Source organism: Camellia sinensis, chromosome 8 (genome assembly GCF_055761805.1).
Source record: "Camellia sinensis isolate YWXY chromosome 8, ASM5576180v1, whole genome shotgun sequence".
Classification (NCBI taxonomy): domain Eukaryota; kingdom Viridiplantae; phylum Streptophyta; class Magnoliopsida; order Ericales; family Theaceae; genus Camellia; species Camellia sinensis.
Window position 1 is genome coordinate 186,419,006 of NC_138968.1, and position 17,801 is coordinate 186,436,806.

The window sequence follows — 17,801 nt, forward strand, 5'->3', positions numbered from 1 at the left end:
TGATTATGAATACCAAATAGAAGCCATAAGTTCAGATAGTAATTCCGAAAGTGACACAGATATAGATAATCTTTTAGGACAACTCAACTAGGAAATAGGACTAACTCCTTCCCAAGATACTTTCTTTATGATGGAATGTAATGCAGATACTGAATGTCAGCATAATTTTCAAATAGGACTAGGATTTAATACCACTAGATGTAGCTATTGTAATTGGTTTCCATCTAAAGATAAACGAGCTCAATGTTTATTATGCAGTATAACTTATTGTATAGTCTGTCTAGAAAAATTAAATATGACACATAAGATAACATTAGGAAATACTAGAGAAGATCATAGTCTAGAAAGCAGAAAATTACATTTAACAATTAGAGAATTAGAAATACAAGTAAGAGAACTTAAGTTACAAATACACGAGATAGAAACTAAGACTAGTTTTGACATAGAATGTTTAGAACTAGAAAATAGATAGCTTAAACAGCAGCTAGAACAATTTCACAATAAATACCCTTTAAAAGACAAACTGATTGAAGAACATATGAATTCGTTAGAATTAGTCAACCTAGTTGATTCTCAACCCTTTAGTCAATACTCTAAAGCCCAACCAGATAATACATATTTACCATTTAATTACTCGATTATACCTAAACCAAATTTAGTTGAGATCTCTTGTGTAATCAAATTTGCAGCAAAAAGAAAAAGACACGACTATGAGATTTTGAAATACTAGGAGTAGTATATGCAATAAATAAATTTAGATTATTTTTACACAAACTTTTTACCATTAGAACAAATTGTGAAGCTATAGTTAGATTTCATAATAAACTTAACGAGCGTAAATTGAGTACTAGAAGATGGGCAAAATTTTTAGACTGTATAGCAGGACAAGGATGTAAAGTAGAATTTGAACATATTAAAGGGAGTGATAATAGGTTAACAGATTGGTTAAGTAGGAAAATTTATTTAGAAAAAGAAAATAACCAGTTTAATTTTGTGCAGATAATGGAGAACAGCAAAACCATGAACTTTGGGGGATTCGCTCTTCCCATTCATGAAGGCAGAAACAAGTTCAGACCATTAATAGGAATAGACCTAGACCCAGTCCAACAGTGTCTTTTAGATAACCTTTGGAACAGTCAGAATCACCCAGCTAAACGCCTTTCAGCCCTAACTCTCTCAGTATATATTTTTCAAAGATCCAAAATAAACCTTTGTCAAAAAGTTTTTCTTTTTATGTAGTAGCTAAAGGAACCAAGCCCGAGATTTACCATGACTGGATAGAGGTAGAACCCTTAGTTAAATTTTTTCCTATACCCCAGTTTAAAGGATTTTATGATTTTGAGTCAGCCAGTACCTATGCCTGAAGACAAATAGGAACCAGTTACTTTATTAGCCAGATAACTAAAGATTACCTGGACACATTGAGCAAGATGAGGTCAACCATTCTTGCTACCAGTGGAGTTCCAGTTAGCCAGATAATTGGAAGCAGTAGTACAGGCAGTAGTAGTTCTAACCCTCAGATAGATTCTCAGAATCCTCTTCAGATGTGCACACATTGTGAAGGCCTTTCCAGAAACTTCAAGAAAATTATGGATAAAGGCAAAAAGGTCAGTGAAGAGCTAGACTAGCTCCGAGACGAAGAAAAACAATTAAAAGCAACCATTCGAACCCTAACTAACCAGCTTAAAACATTAGCTCCAGAAAAAACACCGACCTCCTTACCTAGCCCAGAAATCAAACAACTCACCAGTAAGGAATTTGACCAATTGAGTGCTAGAATGTATTTCTTCAGGCATTCTATCATTCGATCTTTTTGTGAGAAAAGCCAAGTAATGGAAGACCTAAAACCCTATATTTACACCTTAGCCGAAGATAGCAGAAATAGCGAGTTAGTCATTATTCAGCATTTTCTTCAGGACCTCTCTATAGCAAGAGTTGACTGCCCTAGCCTAGCTTATCAATGGACCTATACCTATGCAGATGAAGAGTAGCCCTGCTTAGAAAAAGAAAAATGCAATAAGAGGTCCGAACATTTTGGTAGATGTCAATGCAACCTAGACTTCAGCATTTGCCTTTGCCAGATAAATCTAGCTACATTCGAGCCATTGGAGATAGAAATTAGGGGTGAAACTCGTTATCTAACAGCCCCAAAATTGTTAGATTACGGCTTTGTCTCTAGACTAATTTTCACAGAACCAGATCAGACAGATAGCTTTGGACATAAGCTTGCTCATGCAATACTGTGTGTAATGGAAGAAGATCATTCGTATGTAGAAGCATTGATAGATAGCAAATTATCAGAGTGGAAGAGAATATGGTGCAATCCAACCAAACATAAAATGTATCTCAGAGGAACCTCAACATTCCTAGGATTTCCAGGACTTCTCAATCGAAGACCCTGGCCATGCAGAAGATTTCCACTCAAAGACCAGCTCAATAAATGGAGAAAATTTGCTAGCAACTCTCTATTAGCATATAATGGAAATTATGGACATTTAGTTTGTGAAGATAGACATCAGAAGATACATTGTAATTTAGCCATCCCAAGATATCCCTTCAGCAAAGAGACATTTGTCGATGAAAGTCAGTACCCTAACTATCAGCATGGCGTCTCTCATGAATCACCGGTAATGAGAGAAAATGACCAAGAATGGTACGATGAACCACCCATGGGAGATGGGGATGACTTTTATGACCAACTCTCAGCAGTAGACCTGGACGACCTCTCAGACAGAATGTATGGATAAAAAAATAAATAAATTATATTTTATATATATATAAATATATATATATATATATATATTTGGATAATTGCATTTAATAATGCATTGATGATATAATAGTTGGAACCATCATTTTGTAAAACTATTTGTATATATTATTTATAAAAAAATAAAATATATCATCAATGGATTATTATTTTATTTGATTTAAATATATTGAAATTAAATAAATATATTTAAATAAGCTTGGTTTGCTTCAATATCTTTTAGGTAGTGCTTGGTGATAAATAAATAAATAAATAAACCTTGTTTTGCTTCGATATCTTTTGGGGGGTAGTGCTTGGTGATGCACGTCAAGAATAAGGTCAAATTTGACGAGTTGTCAAAGGGGTTGTTTGGTAAGTTAGTTTATGGTTAAAATAGTCATAGAAGATAAAATAGATTATTTTAGTCCCAACAAATAAAATATCACATTTAATTTATAATCATTACACTCTTTTCTCATAAAAAAAAGTTAAAAAGGTTAAAAAATTCTTTTCAAACTAAACTTTTTAGCCCAAGTTAAAATAGTCAAAAAAATCAAAAAATCAAAAAATCAACCCACTTCCCAACATAGACAAAAAATTAAAAAATTACTCAAAAATTTAAAAAATTATTACTATTCACTACATAAATAATATAATTTTTTGTTTTTCATTCATAAAAATGAGGTCGTTTTCATACAATACAAAATTAGCCATGAATGGACTCTTCTTGTCATTTGTCATGTCATACGCGAAATGAAATGGCCCACCACCAGCTACACACCATACCGCGTAGAAAAAGTAGCTGGAAATGGAATTGGCTGAGTGAGAAACCCAGAAAATTCCGTCAAAATCAGAGGAAAATAATTGAGAGTCGCACTCTTTTTGAACTCTACAATTTAATTGATTTGTGACGATACATTATATATATTTTATTTATTTATTTATTTTTCCTCTGTATCCACTCTCTCTCCTCCCCCTCTCTCACAAAAGTGCTGTGGTCTGGATCATTTCCCAAAATCAAATCTACGATACCGGAAAGCCTGAGGGTTTGTGAAACGCGATCAATAAATGGCGTTGTTGGCGTTGTTGGCTTCTTTGGCCGGAGGGCTTGCTGCAGTTGGTAAACTTTTAGGTGCTATCTATCCGAAGATGAAGAGTAGGATCAGATTCCGATCCAACCTCGAAAAACTCAACAAGGAAATGGGAAAACTAACAAATCTTGGAAACGCCGTGAAAGAACAGATCGAGGAAGCTGAGAAGAGAAGAGGCCAGGTAGCTGCTGCACCAGCAGTGACGATGTGGCTTGAAGAGCTTGAAGCCATCAACAAGGAAGTGAATTCAATAGAAGCACAGGTACAACAAGGTAACCTTTGTCCAACAACTCCAAGTTGCTGCTGCCTTGGCTGTACACTAGGTGAAAAAGTATCCAAGAGCCTCACCGAGGTTAGAAGACTCATTGAAGCCGTCAAGTTTTTTTCTAATAGCATGGTGGTTGAAAATTGCCAATTGAAAATAGTTGAGCACATCCCGGGGCCTTCAATCATTGGCCAATCGACAGCTTCCAAAAATCTAATCAAGGTTATGAATTTGTTGAATGATGACGATGATGGTGCAAGTAAGATCGGCGTTTGGGGTATGGGTGGAGTTGGCAAGACTACTCTAGTCAAGAACTTGAACAACCAGCTCGAGACTGCTTCTGCTGCTTCTTCTCTTGCTCAACCTTTTAGCATCATTATATGGCTCACCGTCTCCAAGGAATTGGACCTGAAAAGGCTCCAAACACAACTCCTGGAAAGATTGAATTTGGTGGTAAAAGCAGGGGAAAACATGGAGAGTTCTGCAAGCAGACTTCATAAACGACTTAAAATGGAGAAACGATTCCTCCTCATTCTAGATGATGTTTGGGAGGCAATTGATTTGGATTATCTAGGTGTCCCACAAGAACAACCAGAATTTCAACTGGGAAACAAGGTAATACTGACCTCTCGATCTTTGGATGTATGTCGGCAGATGAAGACGGATATAGATGTTAAAGTGGATGTTCTAAGCGAGGAAGAATCTTGGCAACTGTTTACTCAAAATGCTGGGAAGGTAGCCACTCTACCACATATTGAACCGATTGCAAGGAAAGTTAGCAAAGAATGTAGTGGATTGCCCCTAGCCATCATCATTGTTGGGGCTTCCATGAGGGGGAAGACAACGGAGACATTGTGGAACGATGCCTTAAATGCTTTGGAAATGTCTGTGCCTAGCGTCAAAGGAATTGAGGATAAGGTGTACAAGCCTCTCAAATGGAGTTACGATTCATTGTTTTTCCAAGATATGGATATCAAATCTTGTTTTTTGTATTGCTCCTTATATCCAGAGGACTTTTCAATTCAAGTAAGGGAACTTGTGCAATGCTGGATTGCGGAAGGCTTGGTGGTAGTACGAAAAAGCTATGAGGATTCAATGAATAGGGGAATTGCTTTGGTTGAAAATCTCAAGGACTCTTGCTTGCTAGAAGATGGTATCTTCAACCACACTGTGAAGATGCATGACGTAGTTCGTGATGTAGCCATATGGATTGCGTCCTCCTCGAAGCTTTATGGATGTAAGTCCTTTGTTCAGTCAGGAATCGGTTTGAATCAAATTTCAGAAGCTGAATTGTCAAAATCTCTCAATAGAGTTTCTTTCATGGAGAACAAAATAACAAGGTTGCCTGATTGTGCAATACGATGCCCAAAGGTATCAAGTCTACTTCTACAAGGTAATCTTCCTCTTGAGATAGTTCCAGAAGGATTCCTGCTTGGATTTCCAGCACTTAGAGTCTTGAATCTGAGTGAAACTCGCATTCATACACTACCTCTTTCAGTTATCCAATTGCGTAAACTCAAGGCTCTTCTGCTACAAGGATGTCAGAACCTCAAAGAATTACCCCCACTTGGAACACTTCATAGGTTACAAGTTCTCGATTGCTCTTCCACTAATCTTGAGGCATTGCCAGAAGGAATGGAAAATTTAACTGATCTAAGGCTGTTAGATCTGTCAGAAACTCACCACTTGAGACATATTCCATATGGAATTATATCCCAGTTGTCCCGTTTAGAAACTATAGACATGACAAATAGTTTCTACAAGTGGGGTGGGAAGAGACCAAAGGAAGAATTGGAAAAAGCACCAATTGATGAGCTAGGATGCCTCAACCAATTGATTGCTCTATACATTAACCTGAACAGCTCGTATCTCGCCTTTGAAGATCTTTCTTGGATAAAAAGATTAAAAAGATTCCATTTTGTCATTGGTCATGCTGATGAAAAACTTCTAGTACAACAAAAATATGAGGAAAAGAGGGTTACTCTTTGTCGGGTTGATTTCTTTGGGGAATGTGTAAGAATTTATGTATTATTGATTGATGTTTATTGATTTATTACAATGATTCATGATTCCTATATATAGAAGGGGGTGAGTGTGTAGTAGGTAAGGAGTAGGTGAAGTGGAGGTGGTAGTGGTGTAGTGGGTTAGGTTTAGTGGAGTAGGTGAGGTGGTAGTGGTGTAGTGGGTTAGGTTTAGTGGAGTAGGTTTAAGTGGGTGAAGTAGGTGATAGGTTTTAACAGCCCCCCGCAAACTCAAGGGGGATAGGAACTAGCCAACTTGAGTTTGGAGAGAGTAACAAAACAAGAAAATACATAAAAATAAAAGAGGATAGGAGACACTGTATGGTCGTGTCAGACCATTGGTGAAGACACTGGATGGTGGTGTCATAACGTTGTAGAGGACACTGTATGGGGGTGTCATAACCATGTAGAGGACACTGTATGGTGGTGTCATAACGGTGTAGAGGACACTGGATGGCGGTGTCAGACCGATGTAGAAGACAGTTTATGGGGTCATGTCGGACCGTTGTAGTAGACAATGTTGTGACAGTTGTTGTGACAGTTTACGGAGTCTTGCTGGACCCTTGTAGAAACTAACCGGAATCAATGTCGGGACAGTTTACAGAGTCTTGTCGGACCTTTGTAGAAACTAACCGGAATTAATGTCGGGACAGTTTACAGAGTCTTGTCGGACCCATGAAGGAGCTAACCGGAATCAATGTCGGGACAGTTTACAGAGTCTTGTCGGACCCTTGAAGGAGCTAACCGGAATCAATGTCGGGACAGTTTACAGAGTCTTGTCGGACCCCTAAAAGGTGTGCCCAATCTTTCAAAAGGCGTGCCATCAAAAGGCGTGCCCAATCCATAAAAAGACGTGCCATCAAAAGTTGCGCCCTCAAAAGGCGCGCCCACTTCATCAAAAGTCGTGCCCGACAGAAAGCGTCGAGCCATCAAAAGGTGAGCCGGAGACGCGGCGAGGCACATGAGCGACAGAGTGGCGTGTCGGCCGCGTCGTCAGTGTCGATATAAACCAATGCGGAGGCTGTGCTTGAGGCAGAAGCGAAGACAAAAAAACCTGGGAAAAAACTTCTGAAAAACTCTTCATTTTCTGAGAGAGATATTCGTTTTTCTGAGAGATTGCCTCTAAGAGCTGCAAATCTTGAAACACTCCCCTTCCGAACATTATCAGTCTGAAATTGCTATTTCGCTGAAACATTCAGCAACCCAAAAAACATGGCCTCTTCTTCCCGTTCATCTACCCAGAATATGGCCTCTTCATCCCGTGGTCTACTCACTCTCTTTCCCGACCTCAACGAGTCAACAAGAGAGATAACTGGTGCGGAGGCCCGTGAACCTCAACCAAACACCTCTGGTTTTGCTCCGTTGAACTTTCCGATGCGGTCGGTGGAGCAAAGAATGGCAGTGCAGTCGGATGTGGAGGCCAATCAGTATACATTGAAGTCATGTGTGGAAACCATGACTGCGGTTACGAATTTGTCGAACCGGCTGCAGAGTAGGACAAATGAGGTGCAGCAGTTAAACGCCCAACTGGCTCTGCTCCAACGCATGTATAAGGATGCGCGAGCAGAGTTAAGTGTGCTAAAGGCGGAAAATAAGGAGCTGAAGCGGAAGGCCACCGTGATGTTCCGATTTGGAGGTCCACCGTATGCTGTAGTGGAGGAGCAGGGAGGAGGCAACTTGCTTGGTGGTCTAGGAAGCACGGAGGCAACACCGGCAAGGACCACCCAGGACGGAGGCAAGAAGAAAAGACCGGCGGCTGAGTAGAGAAGAAAAATCCCACTGTGGGTGTGGTAGTTTTGTTTTTGTTTGTGTGGGTTTTCTTCTTCTTTTTTTTTTTTTTTTTTTTTTTTTGGATGTAAAAGTGTGATCGGGGTTGATCCCCTGATATGAATAAAATGACAAGGTTGTGGAATGTTGTTGGTGTTATTTTGTGGTGTTGTTTTGTTTAATAAGAAAAATAAAAGAAAAGAAAATAATGGATAAAGAAAATAGAGAAAAATATTTGTGGATGGAATAAATTAAGAGAAAGGAGAGATATGATTAAAGTGGGTTTGAAAGTGGGAAAAGATGAGAGAGAGGGAGATAGAGTGGGTGCATGATGATGATGTTGGGTCCATGGAGAGAGAGAGAGAGGGATGTCCAAGAAGCTTGTGCTTTTGATAGTTACACATTACCCAAGCTGTATGTGAAGATGCATGTTACTGTCTTACACTTCTGCAGGCTTGGTATTCTTTGTGGGGCACTTGCAACACGTGACATTGAAAATTGTATTCGAAAATGACGACATCTCCAACATGAAACGTCTTGGAAGCAGCCCAGGCCTTGTAATCAATATTCCCAATGATGGTTCAACCAGCGGAGTCCCCAACCTTGTACACTGCTGCCATTGAAACCTTCAAGCCAGCAAACATGGCTACCAACAACAGAGCCACAGCTCTACACCCCACACCCAAATCCATGGCTAAGAGAGAGAGAGCAAATCGGGAAAAAAAACAGCAGTGACGAGCAGAAAAGCAGCGCCAGAAACGCCAACGACGACGACGAGTAAGAGTACAACCACGGATATGTGAGAGGCAAGGTGAACGGCGATAGAGGCTAGACGATGATGCGGGTGCCGCCGCCGACATAGCGGAGGAGGGGTGTAAGAAAATGTTGAAGAAGTCAAGGTATGTGTAGAAAATAAGCGGAATAGGTTGAGGTCCGGCGGGCGGCCAAGGCGAGGTTGCCGCCCGCCGGTGAAGCGAGAAATACTAAGGTCTTAACCTTGCTCTGATACCATGTAAGAATTTATGTATTATTGATTGATGTTTATTGATTTATTACAATGATTCATGATTCCTATATATAGAAGGGGGTGAGTGTGTAGTAGGTAAGGAGTAGGTGAAGTGGAGGTGGTAGTGGTGTAGTGGGTTAGGTTTAGTGGAGTAGGTGAGGTGGTAGTGGTGTAGTGGGTTAGGTTTAGTGGAGTAGGTTTAAGTGGGTGAAGTAGGTGATAGGTTTTAACAGAATGTTATTGGGTTACGCAACTGTTGGAAAATGCAAGTAATCTGACTTTGGATTATTGTCAAAATCTAGAAGAGATACCTGCAGGCTTGGCGAACAAATGCTACTGTTTTATTGGTTTGAAATCACTAACTATCACAGATTACCATGGTGATATTCTACCAGCAAGAGAAAGCTGTGATGACCAATTTGACCTCTTACCTAATCTTCAGGAACTTGTTCTCAATGAAGTGTCTTCTCTAAGGTCCATTTCAGAACTAGCTCACCTTCTCGAACTCCGACTTTCTAAACTAAGAAAAATAAGTTTGTCCTATTGTAGCAGTTTAGAATATCTTGTCTCTTCTAGTGGGACTTTGAAAAATCTAGAAGAAGTCACCGTTAGCTATTGTAGGAAGTTTGCAGAGCTCTTTGAGAATGCTAGTTCAAGCGAGTCTTTTGAGGACCTTCCTGAGCATGCTACTTCAAGCCAGACATTAGTTCCGAGTTGCATTGTTCCAAACCTACGGATAATGAAATTGAAAAATCTTCCCGAATTAACCACCCTATGCGGACAGCACCAGTCATGGCAGCATCTAGAGATACTTGAAGTGATCAATTGCAATCAAATCAAAAAGTTGCCATTCACTACCCAAAATGCAAATGCCATAGAAGAAATAAGAGGTGACTTGCAATGGTGGAACGATTTGGAGTGGGACGAAGAAGATACAAAATCAAGTCTGCAGCAGTATTTCAATCCTTGTTGGTGCTGAAGGTATATGCTTTCGAGACTGCTCAAGGAATTCACATGTCTGTCGCTCTGCTGAGTAGCAAAGCAAGTCAAGAAGAATAAAGAAAATGGAGCTCTGTATTTGTGTACTCAAGAGCCACGCTTTTGAAGCTCAATGCAGGTTGGACTTTCTCCAACTAGCTCGGAAAGTGTTGTTTTGGGCGAGTGAGCGAAGCATTTTCAGAAAAATATTGAGAGGTAATTCCATTTTAGTTTTGTGCAAGTTCTTGTAACACCTCTTGAGTTTTAGGCAAATAGTTGGTGTGAATGTTGCACTTGCCCTTGTGTGGATTTTCCCTTGATTGAAGGATGTGTATGCCCATTACTTGGGTGCTCTTGTGTTGTGTGATTGTTCAGTTGCTTGATTACTTCATCTCTTAACTCTAGTTTCTTAATGATAATGTTACTGCTTTTGTTCTTTGGCATTGTGACTTTGTGCTTGGGGTTCCTTCGGAGTTTTGAGTTCCTAAATCCTAATACCCGCTGAACTTTATTCTGTTTCACCATTACTTAAGCAACAACGGGGTTGAAGAAGGAGCTAGCTACTTTGAACCATCCTGAGGTCTTCAGTATAAAGCCTATGAAGTATTGAGAAAAAGATAAAAGGAAGTATTCATAGTTACAAGATAAATTAACTGGACCAAACTCAGTCCTTGGGCAATTCAACTCTTGTTGTGTTGCGAGTACCCTATATACCTTAATGCTGTGTTTGGTTAGAAAATTTGAGGAGGGATTTGGAAAGGGAAATGGAAAAGGTAAGTGAAATGTGAATAAAATATACTTACATTTTACTTAGTTTAACTCCTTTTAGTCCTTGTGTGAATCCTACATTTTTTACCTTCTACATTCTTTTCATGTAATGTGATGGCAGAGGTATTTGATTTTTAATTCCATTAACTTTACAGAAAGTATACGCAAACCCGCTGACTCTGATGAGTTGTTCATAAAATGATTAATTGACTTTAATTTTAAATGACGATTTCTGAGTATTAATAATGTGATTGATAACTAATGGCTCCTTCGTCATTCTATGCGTTTTTTTGGACTTGCATGTTTTTCTTGACTTGGTGGAATTCATAGGATGCAGGAATCTTCAAAGAAAAGAGGAGGAAGAGGCTCTTACGCGTTGCCAAAAAACACAACCAAAAAAAAAAAAAAAAAAAAAGACTATGGCTAATTAACTTTAAATTACTTTTCATAGCTCCTATTTGGTATTCTTTTCTTTTTCAAATTAGAAGGATAATTAAAAAGTAAAAATTAAAGCGTTTAGTTTTTAAGTTTATTTAATAAGTAGAAACTGCAGTCTTACGCGTGTGTAAATATTTTAAATATCTTCTTCTTTGTTTTTTGGGTAATTGTATTTAATGCACTGATAATAGAGCAGTACTCATGGACTAAAAATGAGAAAATTATAAGACAGTAGGAAATAAAGAAATTATTTATCAAAATGTCATAGTGCAATATTTGTTGTGATTTTTTTCATAGAAAAAATTACACTCCCCATATATTTATAATTATTTTTAATCTTTTTTACTAATTTGTAATTTTTCTAATAAAAATACTCTATGGGAAATCAGAAATAACAAGTCTTCTGATTCTGTTTCATTATTTATTCCAAAAAATAAAAAATAAAAATTCCATTTCATTGTGAAATTTCTTCATCATCATCACTCTTCCAACATATGATTGTGTTTGCATCTCACTAGTTACGATATCTGCGATCACTTCATGGCTGGAGGACTTGTAGCAGTTGGTCAGTATTTTTGTGGCTTTATCTATCCTAAGATCAAGAGCATGATCAGATCCCGATCAAACCTCGAAAAACTCAGGAAGGAAATGGGAAATCTATTAAGTCTTGGAAACAACTTGAAAGGACAGATTGAGGCAGCAGAAGAAGTGGCCATGTAGCTGCACCAGCAGTGACCAAGTGGCTTGAAGAGTTTGAAAACATCAAGAATGAAGTGAATTCCGTAGAAGCAAGTGTGGAATCCAACGGCGGTAAATGTTGTCCAACAACACCAAGTTGCTGCCTTGGTTGTACACTGGGTGTCAAAGTAGACAAGAACCTCACTGGGGTTAGAAGACTCATTGAAGCTGCCAATTTTCCAAGTGGCATGGTGGTTGAAAACTACCAAGTGAAAAAAGTTGAGCACATCCCGGGGCCTTCAATTGCAGGGCAATCGACAGCTTCCAAAAATCTAATGAAGGTTATGGATTTGTTGAGTGATGATGATGGTGCAAGTAGGATCGGCGTTTGGGGTATGGGCGGCGTTGGCAAGACTACTCTGGTCAAGAACCTGAACAACCAGCTCGAGACCGCTGCTTCTTCTGCTCAGCCTTTCAGCATCATTATATGGGTCACCGTCTCCAAGGAATTGGACTTGAAAAGGCTCCAAACACAACTCCTGGAAAGATTGAATTTGGTGGTAAAAGCAGGGGAAAGCATGGAGAGTATAGCAAGCCAACTTCATGAACGACTTCAAAAGGAGAAAAGATTCCTCCTCATTCTTGATGATGTTTGGGAGGCAATTGATTTGGATTATTTAGGTGTCCCACAATGTGATGAATTTCACATGGGACACAACATAATTTTGACCTCTCGCTCTTTGGATGTTTGTCGGCAAATGAAGACAGATACAGATGTTGAAGTGGATGTTCTAAACGAGGAAGAATCTTGGCAACTGTTTACTCAAAATGCTGGGAAGGTAGCTGGTATACAACATATTGAGCCAATCGCAAGGAAAGTTAGCGGAGAATGTGGTGGATTGCCCCTAGCCATCATCATTATTGGGGCTTCCATGAGAGGGAAGACAACAGAGGCATTGTGGCACGACGCCTTAAATGCTTTGCAAAGGTCAGTGCCTCGCATCAAAGGCATTAAGGATAAGGTGTACAGGCCCCTCAAGTGGAGTTATGATTCGTTATTTTTTCAAGGTATGGATATCAAATCTTATTTCTTGTAATGCTCTTTATATCCAGAGGACTTTGAAATAGAAGTGAAGGAACTTGTGCAATGCTGGATTGCTGAAGGTTTGGTAGATGATGAACTACGAAACTGTGAGGATTCAATGAATAGGGGAATCGCTTTGGCTGAAAATCTCAAGGATTCTTGCTTGTTGGAAGAAGGTATTACAATGGAAACAGTGAAGATGCATGACATAGTTCGTGACATCGCCCTATGGATTGCATCCTCTTCCTCCTCGGAGTCAGATGGATGTAATAATAGGTCACTTGTTCAGTCAGGAATTGGTTTGAATCGAATTTCAATGGGTGCATTCTCAAAATCACTCGAGAGTTTCTTACAATGATATGGCAATGTTACCTGATTGTACAACACAATGTCCAATGGTATCAAGTTTGCTTCTACAAGCTAATTTTCGTCTTCAGATAGTTCCAGAAGGATTCCTTCTAGGATTTCAAGCACTTAATGTCTTGAATCTGAGTCGAACTCACATCCGTACACTGCCTATTTCCCTTGTCCAGTTGAGTCAACTCCGGGCTCTTATACTACGAAGATGTCAAAGACTCGCTAAATTACCCCCGGTTGGAAATCTTTGTAATTTGGAAGTGCTTGATTGCTCTTCCAGTGATCTCGAGTTATTGCCAGAAGGAATGGAAAATTTAACCAATCTCAGGCTATTAGATCTATCAAAAACTTCCTTGAGATATATTCCAAATGGAATTATATCCCAGTTGTCCCGTTTAGAAATTATAAACACGACAAAAAGTTTCTACACTTGGGGTGCGAGGAGTGAGTTAGAAAGGGGACAAACACCATTTGATGAGCTACAATGCCTCAACCGATTGAGTGCTCTATTCATGAACTTCAATTCCTATAACCTCGCATTTGAAGATCTTTCTTGGATAGAAAGGTTAAAAAGATTCCATGTTGTCATTCATAAAAGTCCAACTAATGCAAAAGCATTACAAGTGATGAGGTGGTCTAACAGGGCTACTAGTACTGACTCTGATAAGAATTGGATGAAGTCGTTGGTGCAAAAAGCAAATCTGCAAACAATTCCTACAGACTTCCCCAAAGAATATCGATTTATTGGTTTGAGATCACTAACTATGACAGATTGTGACCTAAATTTTCAACCAGCAAGAGTTAGTGGTACCAAATTTTACCCATTACTGACCCTTGAGGAACTTATTCTCCGTCGTCTGGGTTTAGAGTCCATTTCAGAACTAGTTCACCATCTCCATTTGAGATTTTCTGAACTTAGAATAATAAAAGTGTCTGAATGTTACTACTTAAAAAATCTCTTCTCTTCAACTAGTATTATACCGACTTTAAAAAATCTAGAAAAAGTCACAATTAGCCATTGTAGGAAGTTGGTGGAGCTCTTTGAGAGTGCTAGTTCAAGCCAGTCATCTGAGGGGTTGTTAGAGGAGCTTGTTGAGAATGCTACTTCAAGCCAGACATTGATTCCGAGTTGCATTGTTCCAAACCTACGGATAATGAAATTGAAGGAGCTTCCCAAATTAGCGACCCTGGGCGGGCACCACCAGTCATGGCAGCATCTAGAGAAACTTGAAGTGATCCATTGCAATCAAATCAAGAAGTTGCCATTCACTACCCAAAATGCAACTGCCATAAAAGAAATAAGAGGTGCATCGCAATGGTGGAATGATTTGGAGTGGGATGATGAAAATACAAAATCAGGTCTACAGCAGTATTTCAAGCCCTATTGATGCTGGAAGGTGCAGGCTTTCGGGATTGCTCAAAGATTTCACAAGTCTATTGCATTGCTGGGTAGCAAGTCAAGAATAAACTGAAAGGAGCTGTGCATTTGTCTACTCAGGCCATGCTTTTGAAGCTCAATGCAGGTTGAACTTTCTCCAACTAGCTCGAAAAGTGTTCGTTTGGGAGGTCAGTCCAGTTTACTTTCTGCGAGTTCTTGTAACATGTTGAATTTAGGCAAAATTTTTGAATGAATATTGTAGTTGCCCTTGTGTGGAATTTCCCTAGGGTGGACGATTGTATATGTCCATGACTGGGTGCTCGTGTTGTGTGATTGTTCAGTTGTTTGATTACTTATCTCTTACTCTTATTGTCATTTTCTGTTAGTTTATATATGATGGTGTTGGTTGCTTTTGTGATTGGGCATTGTGACCATGTGCTTGTGATGGTTTCATTTCTCTGAATCACAAACTTGCTTTGTTTGAAAAGTGAGACATGAAGTTCCTCTGGAGTTTTGAGGTCCTAAATCCTGGTACGGCCGTTAAAACTGTATTCTATTTCACCATTGGCAATACTTAGGGACAGAACCTCCTTAAGCAACAGGCTGAAGGATTCATTGCAAAGCCTATGAGAAGGATATGAGAAAATATATTAGTGTTGGAATTGTAAGTTACAGGAATAATTGACTCAGTCCCTAGGCAATTCAAAACTCTGGTTGTGCATGAGTACCCTATACCCTCAAGGGTGTTCTACCAACATGGAAATTCAACTATCAGAGACAACCTTTAACATGATTGTTTGTTTCTTTTTGTGGTCCTTCACTTCTTTGAATGTTGCCAGTGCTTAATTCGAGAAATTTTACAGCTGCTCAAAAGAATTTCATTTGATTTTCCCAAGGCCGTTACATGGTTCATGGGTTTGGAAAAGATTTAAAAAGAGAAAGAAAAAATGTAAATAAAATATATTTACATTTCACACCTTTTTTTTTTTTTTAAAATTTCTTCTCAAATCCATGAACCAACACCACCTGAGAAAAACAAAAACATTCTGAAAAAACTAACAAAGCTAAAATCAAAGATTAGGGTATTTTTCACTAAAAACAAAAAATTTCCCTGGCAACAAGGGCCACTCTTAAATTAATCTACCAATTAATCATCTGTCATGGTCCAAACTCCAATTTACAACTATTTTAACGGATTAAAAGCTAGAAAGTACGGATACGGATACGGATACGACGTATGGATACGATACGATACGGATATGGTGATATAGCAAAATCTAAAAAGGTAAGATACGGGTACGATTAAGATACGTTTGTAAAAAATAATAAATAAATAAATTATTAGTAGTGAGCTACACATAAACTTAAGAATATTGAGAAACCACAATAACTTTATGATGCAAAATACTAATATTTAAGAATTAGGTATTAATTTAAGACAGTAGCTAGTTTTATTTTTAAATTTTCAATAGGTCTTGCAAATATTTCATTTCAATATCAAGTATAATATGTTGATATTATAATATCAAAACAATCCACAACTTGACCATATGCTTTTTCTTTTTGCACTAGTAAAAAATATTTGATACAAGTTTATTTGCTTATTTATTTATTGATATTTAATTTTACTATTGTTATATTATCTTATTAATCCTTACTTCTATATACTTATAGGGGACATGCATGATACAATGAAAATATGTCAATTTGATGAATTCTATTACTTTAACTTACTATATTATTTTTATTAAAAAACTAAGCAAAGTATTGTAAAAATATTATATTTATCTTCGTAATTATATTATATTATGATGTTATGCAAGAAATGATACAATTCTAATTTTGTAAAAGGAGTAATATGTGACTTCGAGTATTTAATACTTCAAAATTAATTAAGAAGTTTTCGATAATATGTGACTTAGAGCATCATATACTTCAAAATTAAGTATCCGATACTTCAAAATTATTAAAAAATTAATTAAAAAATATCTGATACTTTTAATAAATATCTAATATATATCCGTAAATATTTTAAAAAATATCAATATCTAATATAGATACGCCTTCCTATTTAAACTACCTTCATAGATTAAAAGTAAAGCTGTAACGTGCCATACACATAAAAACATTAAAACCACATACATTAATCTAAAAAGAATGACAAAAGGATACAATAAAAAAAAAGTCAAATTCACTTCAGATATACTACAGTAACCTAACCTTTAAAAACTCTTTACAACAATTTTTCTTTTCTTTTTTCTAATTCATGCCTTGTCCAAAACAAATCATCTCCTTCCTCTTTTTATACTTTTTTTTGGGGGGTTTTGGAAATTGTCTCCTCTTAATATTTTATATATATATATATATATATATAAGTTCCACAAAAGAAAAATAAATACAAGCATTAAATTTAGTGTTTAAATCCACATGGACCACGCAACTTGACAAAGAATGCACTCAAATATGAAAAGGGGATTTGGTGATAGATCTCTTGGGGTATAACTTGTTCTTCAAAAGAATAAGAATTATATAGATCCTTTCAAAATCTTCTAGTATTTTAAAATTTATTTCTTTTACTATAATACCTTCATATATATATATATATGTGTGTGTGTGTGTGTGTGTGCGCGCGCGTGTGTGTATATCAACTTGTAATCACTCTCTCATCTAAATCTCTCTTCTGTCTGTCTCGCACTTATTACTATTCTCTTCATCGGTGCCATCGTTGCTCTCCATCGGCACCACCGCCGCTCACCATGGAACTCTTTCTCTACCGTCTTCATCACTACCATTATTTGTTGCATCCACAACTTCAGATCTGAGATCATTCACAATTGTCGTCACTTGAAAATGATGATTTGCGACGGTTTGCAAACCTCAAATCTGAGATCCTTCACTCTCTCTCTCTCTCTCTCTCTCTCTCTTTGGTTTTGATGGTTCGTGCTCTATCTCTCTCTTTTTTTTCTTCTTCTTCTTCTTCTCTTGATCCCCTATTTTCGAACTCTGTCTCTCTATCTCTCTTTCTTCTTTTCATGATGCTCTGTTCCTTCAATAGTAAAATTTTGCTCTGGTTCATGACACAAAACTCTTCTGTAAAGCCATCATCATAGCTTGTTTCAAAGTAAAATTTTACTTTGAATTATAATAAACTTTATTTTGATTTAGAGTAACATTTACTCTGTAATTAAAACAAAAAAAAAGACAAATTAAATTTATTTTGA

The 17,801-nt window shown here is 37.7% G+C and overlaps 1 protein-coding gene and 1 pseudogene across 3 annotated transcripts; both read left to right on the forward strand.

The window, feature by feature from the left end:
- The first annotated feature begins 3,579 nt into the window (after positions 1-3,579).
- Positions 3,580-10,320, forward strand: LOC114321623 (disease resistance protein At4g27190-like). The gene is made up of 2 exons (XM_082884359.1): positions 3,580-6,112; positions 9,132-10,320. Exons 1-2 carry the CDS (start codon positions 3,818-3,820, stop codon positions 9,876-9,878), a joined length of 3,042 nt encoding a protein of 1,013 aa, XP_082740485.1. The 5' UTR covers positions 3,580-3,817; the 3' UTR covers positions 9,879-10,320.
- Positions 9,954-14,993, forward strand: LOC114294258 (disease resistance protein At4g27190 pseudogene; annotated as a pseudogene). Of its 2 annotated transcripts, none has more exons than XR_014338837.1 (2): positions 9,954-10,093; positions 11,602-14,993. The product of XR_014338837.1 is annotated as a disease resistance protein At4g27190 pseudogene, transcript variant X1 (transcript). Both variants share the same exon structure in this region.
- Positions 14,994-17,801: the final 2,808 nt, after the last annotated feature.

What these genes read in the sequence shown, in the direction of transcription:
- LOC114321623 (XM_082884359.1), top strand. Translation starts at nt 3,818, where the DNA reads ATGGCGTTGTTGGCGTTGTTGGCTTCTTTGGCCGGAGGGCTTGCTGCA. An exon ending in GTCGGGTTGATTTCTTTGGG is followed by an intron (nt 6,113 to 9,131) that starts GAATGTGTAAGA and finishes TAGGTTTTAACA; the next exon opens with GAATGTTATTGGGTTACGCA.